Source organism: Cervus elaphus, chromosome 14, assembly GCF_910594005.1.
Source record: "Cervus elaphus chromosome 14, mCerEla1.1, whole genome shotgun sequence".
NCBI lineage: Eukaryota > Metazoa > Chordata > Mammalia > Artiodactyla > Cervidae > Cervus > Cervus elaphus.
Genome location: NC_057828.1, coordinates 58237971 through 58248065, shown reverse-complemented (window position 1 = coordinate 58248065; position 10095 = coordinate 58237971). Strand labels below are relative to the sequence as shown.

At 47.0% G+C, this 10095-nt stretch overlaps 1 protein-coding gene across 1 annotated transcript in view; it reads left to right on the top strand.

Annotated features, from left to right (window-relative positions):
* The window catches only part of TNR (tenascin R), a 463187-nt gene extending 461647 nt beyond the window's left edge, over positions 1 to 1540 (top strand). The window contains exon 23 of the mRNA XM_043924334.1: positions 191 to 1540. Coding sequence (XP_043780269.1) covers positions 191 to 310 — 120 coding nt within the window. The 3' untranslated portion in view covers positions 311 to 1540. The remainder of the gene's footprint in view (positions 1 to 190) is intronic.
* Positions 1541 to 10095: the final 8555 nt, after the last annotated feature.

Below are 10095 nucleotides of genomic sequence, written 5' to 3'. Positions count from 1 at the left end.
AAAATCTCTGGGTTTTTTTGCCCTTTTTGTAGGGGGAGGGAACTCAGCCACAAAGCTTCATGTTAATGGAAAAGGGATAAATGTTCATCTTGGATTCCCCGCTCTCAGCCAGCACCCTCTTTCTTTTCAGACTGGGAGTTCCCTTGAGTGGGGAAAGGTGATCTGACATGCTCATCTTTCTCCTTCCCAGGGGATCAACTGGTACCACTGGAAAGGCCATGAGTTCTCTATCCCCTTCGTGGAGATGAAGATGCGCCCATACAGCCACCGTCTCGTGGCAGGGAGGAAACGGCGGTCCTTGCAGTTCTAAGCAGTGGGCGGCTGCGAGCCAACTGACCTTTTCTGTCATTTGTTTGTACTTTATAATATGAAACAAGGGGTGGGGGACATAGTAATGTGCTTTGCAACATGTTAAGAGTGTTTGAAGGAAGCGGGATGTAGCAGGAACCAGTTGAGAATCAGCAGCTCATGGTTTCTGCTGCCTCCGGGCCTGCCCCTCAGTCTCCATGCTCCCTCCTACCCAGCCATCCCTAACCATCCCCTCTTTTCCCACCAAGGAGGAACAGTGAGACATTTTCTTAAAAGACCAACTCAAAACCAGATCGTGGAGTCAGATCGGTGACAGGCACGTGCCTTCTTTCCTGCCCTCCTTCTGAGATGCCCTTAACTTCCAGGAACCGAGCTCTGGTCACTGCCTTCGGTGGCTGGGTTCTCACACCAGTCCCGAGAAGAAGCCCCAGCAAGAGAGCTTTGCCAACAAGTCCCCTTAAAAGGAAATGTTTTAACCTCACCCTGTCCCAACAACCCAAGTCCTTTGTAATGGGCCAAAGATTCTCATTGAACATTCTTAGTCTTACCAGCCAAGTGTCCTCTGTCACCTTTCAAGAGGAGAGGCCTATTTTCCAGCCAACCCATCCTTTGCCCACTTCTATCCTACCTTAAGATCCCCTGAGGCCTCACAAGCCCAGCCACTGTTTTGGATTCTAGTTCCCAAGGTGTTGCTTGCACCTGGCCTGGGCTGCACAGTGGCCGTGTGCCCGAGGGTCATAAGTCCCTGCCGCCTCCCTCAGGTCAACTTTCTTTGAAGCTAGGAGGTGGAGAGAGTTATGGTTCATAGCACTTTGGGGTCAGGCACTGAGGAAAAGGCAGAAGAAACAGGTCTGGGTTCCCCTCGGAACCTGTCATTGAGATCACAGGTTCCATGGGGAACATAGATCCCACCTAGCTCCATTTTCTCTAATTCTGGTCCTATTTGTCATGGATTCTTTTTCCTGAATTGCAAACTAAAGCCTCAATTCTGAGGCTCTCATTTCAGCCAAGCTCTCCTTAGGGCAAGCGGCTTAATAAGAGTCAGGAGAAGTTATATGACCAGCCAGCCATTCCCCTGACTGATAATCTCTGGGAAGAGGTGGAATTTCAGGGTTTGGGTTTCAGTTTTCTCCTCTTTCTTTTGGTCCAGTGAGAAACAGGAATGACCTCCTTAATGAGGTGAGCTCACAAGAAGCCTTTCTCCATCTTCTTTTATTATTCTGCCTTTGAGAGGAAACATGAAAAGTGCCAGAGGAAATTACATCTAGAAATCCAAAGGTGAATAGGGGAGAAGGATGGGCCTACCTCCCGTTTTATGAGACGTGCTCTCTTCGCTAGCATGATTTGATTTTCACACCCAAGAGAGCTGGAGGCTCTAAAGTCATGACCCTTCAACTTCTCCAACCAAATGTCAGCTACAAGCATTCCTGTGGTGTCTGCCAAAATTCATGCCCAGTCTCCCCAGCCACTTGTTTCCTCCTCTCACTTTTTCCTTAAGGCCTCAGGTTTGGTTGTTTTGTAATATCCACCTTTAGTTAAACTGAGGCATCCTGGGCCTTTCCCAGCCAATCACTGGATGAGCCTGAGAGTTGGCAATTTTCTAATGGAAACATGCACAGTGTGACTGAGCTTTGTTAAGCAGGGAAGGACAGTCCCCCAGGCTGACAACCACGTTTCTGATGTAACAAGGATGGAGTCAGTCGCCCCTTGCCCTCTCCCTGTAGTAGATCTTCAAGGTCTTGTTCACTGCCATGGTGTGGGTGTGGCTGCCAGACCAGTGGTGGGAATGGAGGTGACATGCCCATTTCTCAGTTCACCATGGGCTTCAAAAACTAGGCAGAAGGAAGAAGAAACAGAAACAGTCCTTTCAAGAAACCCAATAATTAAGATTTAGCTAGAGAGTGGGAGCCCGATGAACAGCAGGAAGCTTGTTGAATGCGGAACCTGGGGTCTCAGGGGTGGGCCTGGCTCTGCTGTGTTTTGGCGCTATGACTTCGGGAAGGTTGTTTCACCTCTTGGGGCTTCAGTTTCCTCATCTGGTTGGATGAGGCTAGAACGGCTTCTAACTTCCCTTTCAGTTCTGATGGTCAGTAAGGCTAGTCTCTGATCTGAACATGGAAATTGGCACTGGTGAGCGAGCTCAACTAAGTAATGAAAATTCACTAGAAGCCCTGCTTTATGAAAGAGACAGAGAGAAAAAGAAAAGCTGATTCCAATGTCATCAGTAAAACATATACACATGTGCATAGACATAGCCACGCACACACATACACACGAAAACATTGCAGAAAAGACTGCCAAGGAAGTGGCTAGATTCATTTTGTCCATAAAAGCAGAACCCGGGGTCCCGGGTGATATGAGTACAGCCCACCTCATCGAGGGAACTGAGATGGGAAAAGATGATGGGTCCTCATGTTGTCAATTCAGGTGAAAGCCAAGAAACATCAATGGGAACCAAAATCTGTCTTCTACTGGAACCATTTTACCCTATGGAACATTTTTATAAATAGTATCAGCAGCATTGCCTAGATTCCTGTTAAAGAATTTCAAAGCAAAGAAAGGAACTTCAAAGACTAGCTCACCTAACTTTCTATAAAAAGGATTTATAGATTCCTTTTATTAGGTAGAGTGATTTTCTCACAAGTTTTCACCATTTTTAAGAGACACTGTACCTCAGTATCTCCCCAAGGCCCATGATCAACTGGACTCAAAGCTTCATAACATGACTCATGGATTCCTGCTTATCCTGTTCCTCCAAGCACCTGTGCCCTTCCCAAAGATGGATCCAGGAAACAATAGTCACAAAGAGCTCACCCTCACACACCACAGTTTCCTTCAAGGGACTCAGAAGGAATAGAGGCGGACTCTGCTCAGAAGCAGTTTAACGGCAGACACATCAAGATATGTGTTTATAAAAAAGAAAAGAAAACACCCTACCAATGACCTCATTAGGCTCACCACCTAGACCCGAGACCCAAACAGTTTCTTCTTCTTGCATCTCCCCATCAGATAATTTCAAACGCAGTAAACACTTTCTCCAGGTTTATTTCTGGAAGGTGAAGCAGAAAGAGACGACAAATTTGTGGAAAACTCCTGCCGGCCTTTAGATTCCCTTGTGGCTCAGCTGCAATGCAGAAGACCTGGGTTCAATCCCTGGGTTGGGAAGATCCCCTGGAGAAGGAAAAGGCTCCCCACTCCAGTATTCTGGCCTGGAGAATTCCATGGACTGTATAGTAAGTTCTGCCACTGCTGCTGCTAAGTCACTTCAGTCGTGTCCGACTCTGTGCGACCCTATAGACGGCAGCCCACCAAGCTCCCCGATCCCTGGGATTCTCCAGGCAAGAACACTGGAGTGGGTTTCCATTTCCTTCTCCAGTGCGTGAAAGTGAAAGTGAAGTCGTGTCCGACTCTTAGTGACCCCATGAACTGCAGCCCACCAGGCTCCTCCGTCCATGGGATTTTCCAGGCAAGAGTACATGGGGTCACAAAAAGTCAAACACTAGTGAGCGACTTTCACTTTCAACTGGAGGAGGGAAACTTGCTAGGCATGACCACAAGGTGGCGCTGACATCTCCCGGTCACCTTCTGATGATGGGGTTGCGGACACAGTGCCTCCAGGTTTTCAGAACTCATACCAAACCAGGACCCAGGAAAACTAGCTGACTGATCTGTAAAGGAAACAACAAAAATGGTAGCAAGAAAATGCAAAGCAAAGTTCCAGAAATAGCTTAATCCACCCTACCCTTCATCTACCAGATCCCCACTCCACTGCTCATGGAGTATGTAAGATACCCAACACCTATGCCCTCCCACCTGGGAAGCCACCAGCTCTCTGCACAGTGAAGCTGTTATTTCAAAGACAAATGTGAAGAACCAAGGTTGCCAATGAGTTCAGTGCCAAACCAAGCAATCTTTAATCACATTTATACTTTCAAAATCCAGTCCCAGAACTGAGCCATAGATTAAGGGACAACAGGTCATTATGGAATCTTCTCAAAGAGTCCTTTTAAAAGCATCATTTGAGAGAGCGTTTATGACTTCCTCTTTGTCCTCTCTTCTGGAGGATAAATGGGATCTGTGAGAACAGTGGGTACAATAAGCTGAGGGGGTTGAAATAGACTAGCTAGTGGCCTGGGGCATGCAAACATTTTTCCTTTTCTTTCTTTACCCTCCACTCAGAATTTCAGGAAAGGTGGAACCACTTACTCAGGATATGTGCTTTTCTATGGTTTTCTTTCTTATCACCAGACTCCTATTCAATCTAATTCCTTACTTCCATTTCTTTCCCTCCAAAGGGGACACTAGGGCATCCCAAGTGGCTCAGTGGTAAGGAATCTGCCTGCCAGTGCAGGAGACTTAGGTTTGACCCCTGGGTTGGGAAGATCCACTGGAGGAGGAAATGGCAACCCACTCCAGTATTCTTGCCTGGGAAATTCCATGGACAGAGGAGCCTAGTGGGCTTCTGGGAAGAGCCAACTCATTGGAAAAGACCCTGATGCTGGGAAAGATTGAGGGCAAGAGGAGATGGGGGTGACAGAGGATGAGTTGGTTGGATGGCATCATTGACTCAATGGACATGAGTCTGAGCAAACTCTGGGAGACAGTGCAGGACAGGGAAGCCTGGTGTGCTGTAGTCCATGGGGTTGCAAAGAGTCGGACATGGCTGAGTGACTGAACAACAACAAAAGGGGGAACTATATTTGCACCTCACTGTCCATTCTTAAAACTTGAATCAGGAAGCTCAGAAAGATTCACACTTCAGTTTCAATAATCCCAAGAGGGTGGGGTAATCTGCTTTCACTTGTCTCAAACTTGCCACAGCTGCAAGAAGGGCCTTGGGACCCCAGAGGCCTGTAGAGAATCTGGGAAGTTTAGGAGTCTTGCTTCTTGCACAAATCTCCAGATACCAAGAGCTGCTGATTCAGCCTCCCTGGGTGGTATGTTTTCCTCCCAGTAACAATTACAGAGAGGTTCTTTGCTCTAAGGACGAGTCATGGGGCTAGCTGCTACACTGTGCCTGTAGCCTCTCTCTGGTTCTACCTCAGGGTTCCTTGGCCAAGACCCTGAACATCTTTGACTAAATGTGCCCCTAAACCTTTGTTGCTTCTACCACCCAACCCCACACAGATGGGACAAAGTTTTCCTCAGTAATTCTGGAGCATCCTGTCACTGCCAGGCCAAATGAGCACCCACAGGCTAAAGGAAAACTCCTAAAAACAAATAAGGAAAAATCTCCAGGAAAATGGGTGTATTGGTGTAGGTCCAATATGAAAGAATGGCTCGGGTTCGTCCTAATGGTATCCGGGCTGGATTTACTTATCTGGGCTCATCAAGCTTTGAGAAACAGCTGGGAAGGAAAAAATTAAATGCAAAACACAAAATAACATAAAAAATGAAGCTGATGGGTCACTGGAGACTAAAAGCAAGCTCTCTACAGATGGCCTAACAGTAAAAATAGCAAACAAACAAACAAAATAGAGACCAGGCATGAGGAGCCCTGGAAAAGGGACCCGCATTAGTCTTTGAGTCCTGGCCCCCCCACCAGAGCTCCTGTTCACCCACTTCACACGAGGAGGAGCGAAGTCACCAGAGGTCTTCACATCACAGAAATGAGAAGCAAAGGGGCCTCCTTTGCTTGCTCCACCTGTCTGCCTGGACCTCGCTTTTTCTTCACAGCAGCCACAAACCCGTTGTGCCATCTCCAGCATTTCTGATTAATTTTTCAAGGTCACCCCTTGCCTGAAGCATGACTTCATTGCACCTGCAGCACTTCATTGTCCAAATGTCCTTGGCAAACCTCGCCGTCTTTGGACAGAGTTGCACTTCCTCCCTACCGGAAATTCTCCCTCCTTCCCCAAGCTTAATAAGGCTGTGGCAGAGAATCCAAAGAACACAGCTCCTGTTTCTCAGAAAAACCCCTGTCTGCTGTTAACTCCCTAAAACAGCTTCTCATTGTCAGTGGTGAGGCTGGGCTGGTGCTAAATTTCCAGTTCATTTAACCCTTCTGGTCTCACGGGTTCCACTCTCCTAGGTACTCACATTGGCTCATTGGCATCAGGAGTTCATGGGAGGCAGTGCAGACATCCCAGGAGGCCTGGAACACCGAAGCCTTGAGAAAGGGTTTGGGTCCAGATGCATGGCCAGGAGGCGACTGCATGGATGATCACACTGTTTTCTATTGTTTTCTTCCCATCACTGGTTTGGCAGCCCCCAGGAAGACCTTGTGTTTTTCAGTAATGTGCTCAACACAGCTTTCAAACAGCAAGTGTTGGGAACCTTCAGAGCTGGAAGGGCCTCTGAAGCTCATCTAATCCATCCCTCTCATTTCATTCTCCAGGAAACTGAAGCCCAGAGAGGTTAGCAACTCGCCCAAGTTCACACAGCTAATTAGAAACAGAGGTGAGATTAGATCTGGCATAGGCTCTTAAACTTTTCTCTCCCCAAATGAAGACTAAGAGAAATGGTATTGATTATACACCTTTTATTTTCCAGATACTGTATTAGAAGCTTGACATCTATTACTTTGTTAAATCTTCACCATATCTTGACCCAAGTTTAATCATCTTACAGATGAGTGAATAGAAGAACAGGAAGATTAAGTAACACACCCAAAGTCACACAGCTGCTAGGTAGAACCATAACGGGAAGCTCTCTGTCTAATTCTAAAGACCATGCTTTTGCTGCTTCATGAGGCTGCTGCCCTTTTATATTTATTTAGCCAAGTGGCCACCATCTTGGATTTACTAATATCCTCACAAAGGGGCCACTTCCTCTCTCCTCTCTGTCTTTTAAGAAAAGGGAATTCTTGCATTGTTTTTGCCACATACTCCAGGGGACCTTCAACCTCACCATCAGAAGTAAGAAACATCCTGGCAACTTCTTCCCTTTCCTTTTTTTTTTTTAAATTTGGAAAATGAAGGAGAGGGTCACAGTGGATTGGGAGGAGAAGATAAAGACCAGAACACAAACACTATTTCCCCCACCCCACTCCTTGGAGAATATGAAGCCTCTGTCTCAGCCAACATTAGAAGAGTAGGCAATTCCAGGGTCATTCTTCTCAAACTGAGGCAGGAGACGTGGCCAGGATTGAGAAGGGGGATACCCCAGAATAAGTATTGCACGTGCTCCTAGAGTGTCAGTTTTACTCTTGAATTTGGGAGAGGAAGGATTATATTATTCATGTATTCAAACCAATGCAGTTGGTATCAAATGCAGAAATGCCGAAAATGTTTAGACTAAAGCCTGTAAGTTAAAGCCTGATTTGGGCTCCCTCCTTCCAGACTCTCAGGGTTACTAGGACCTTCATGGTTCCTTGCAGGGACAAATCAGTGGAAATTCTTGAGGAATGAGGCTAGAAAAAGGCAGGAGATGAATTAATTTTGTTTATTCCCTGATTTCTTTACCCGTCTCCCAACCTGCTTTCCCCTCCCAGTGGGCAGAGGGGCTCGGAGGACTGTGGCTATAATCTCAGCTCTCTTTGCTACTTTGGGGGATTTACAGGGAAATCAGTGCTTGGCAACTTGTATTTTTCACTGCTTGGCCCAAACTCCAGACATGAGCCCCTTTCTCTTATTTGAACAACATTTATATGTAAGGAATAGATCTGGGAGAGATCTCTGCATCATGGTCCTCTCCCACATTGGGGCTGATTGGGCAGCAGTGACATCTCTGTGTTAGATGCAGCAGACATCATGGCTTACAAAAAATGTCAGCCAGGGAAGTGCTGCCCTGCCAACCCTCTGTCCCCACCCGTGCCCTCTCTGTTGCCTGAACTCACACCATGGACACACAGAGCAAGGTTCAGAATCCACACGAGCTACTGTTAACACACAGACTCCCCCTTCCTATTATTCCAACCACAAAGACACTCCAGGCCCTAGGAATTCCCAGGTACCCTAAGCAAGTCACCGTGACCTTGAAGGAGCTGTTACCTGGGGCTCGGCAGCTGGAACCCACCCCAGTGGTCTCTAGACTGTTGTTCTGAGAAATCACAAACACCAAATCCTCCAATCCCTCCAAATTTGAGTTTGTTGTTTTAACCTTTAACAGCCTTTTCAGGTAAAAAATAACAAAGATCGATTTACTCACTTTGTAGCTACACTGTGCCTGGAAATGCATTTACTTAAAGACTAGAAAGACTAGATGGCAGAAAGGAAAAAAACAAGAACACATGGAGTACATACTCCTCAGGCATTAAGTGAGCTAAAATAAAAATAAAAACAGACAGAGGAAGGGAGAGGACAAACCAACTTCCCCACCCTTCCACGGCACTGTAGCTCAAAGACTGGAATCTCCGCTTGTTAACCATTGTTAACTAGTATTTTTAGTCCTGGTTGCTTTTAGCCTCTGTATAGTTCCTTTTTTAAAACACATTTTCTATACGTTAATAAAAGATCCTGAAGGAATGATGTGCTTTTGTGGAGTCCTGTGGGGAATCCTGGAGACGCACCTTTCTTCCCAGGAAGCTGACTTTGCCTCTGCCCAGGCCCCCTCCCTAACCACTCAGGTTCACCCATCACTTCCGCCAAAGTATCTTCCCAGAATCACTCTTTTGGATGGTGAAAGGGTTGCTGGACCCAATTCCATCATGTGTGGGTTGGGGGCGGGGGGGCTTCCTCACACCAACAAATGGTTCTCAAACACTGTGAGTACAGGTGCCTTCCCTGGTGGCCCAGTGGTTAGGATGTCAGGCTTCCACTGCCAGGCTCCAAGGTTTGATCCCTGGTCAGGGAACTAATATCCTGCAAATCACTTCGTGTGGCAAAAAAAAAAAAAGCATCAGGTAAAGGGCTCAGTCTCACAGGACCACCCTCCACTTCAGACCCCAGTCGCAAGCCCAGATTGCTACCTGTGCTTCTGACCAATGGGCTACAAACTGAAGGTTCCAGTGACTAATTTGCCAGTGCAGCTCACAGATTTCAGAGAAGCATTTTCCTCAGTGGATCACTGGTCTGTTATAACAGGATATATCTCAGGAACAGCTCCACCTGTTCATCAGCCTGGAAGCTCTCTGAACCCTGTCCTTTTAGGTTTTTATTACATAGGTATTATGTGATTGAGTCAATCGTTGGCCATTTGGTGATTGTTCCAACCTCCATTCTCTCTCTCTCTTCCCTCCCTAGAGGTCAGGAGGTGCGGCTGAAAGTTCCAACCCTCTAATCAGGTGGTTGGTTCTCCTGGCAACTAGCCCCCATCCTTACGTGTTTCCAAAAGTCACCTCATTCACCTAACCAGACACCTTTATCACTTTTCAACTTTTAGGAAATCCCAAGGGTTTGGGGAATGGTAAGCAGGAAAGATGGATGAAGACAAATATACATTTATTATAAATCACAGTAACATAGCCAGGCTGATCTCACACTCAATGTCTTGCTACTCCATCTGTGTCCCTTGCCTCCTGTTTTCCTATTCTCTCATCATACCCTTGCTATTTCCATCCTCTCCTTCTTCTCTCCACCTCCTTCTCCTCCTCTCTCCTTTCTTCATCTTTCTCCCTCTTCCTTCTGCATCTCCCCCTCTCTCTGAATTCTTCATCTCACCTTTTGTGTTTACCATCAGGAAAGGTCACTGCTGGGTGGCAGCCTCTGCTGGATGCACCAGCATCACCCAGACTGGTCCTGTCTATGATTTTGAGCCCTTGATCAGCCACAAAGACTGACTCATTGTCCAGTTCCCTCAAGCCTGGCGTGCCCAGTGGTAGCCAGATCGCCAAGGCTCTAGTGCCATCTATGGGCACCAACGGAGAATGTCTAACAGGCACAGCCTGCTGGGCTGCCTACCTTAGGC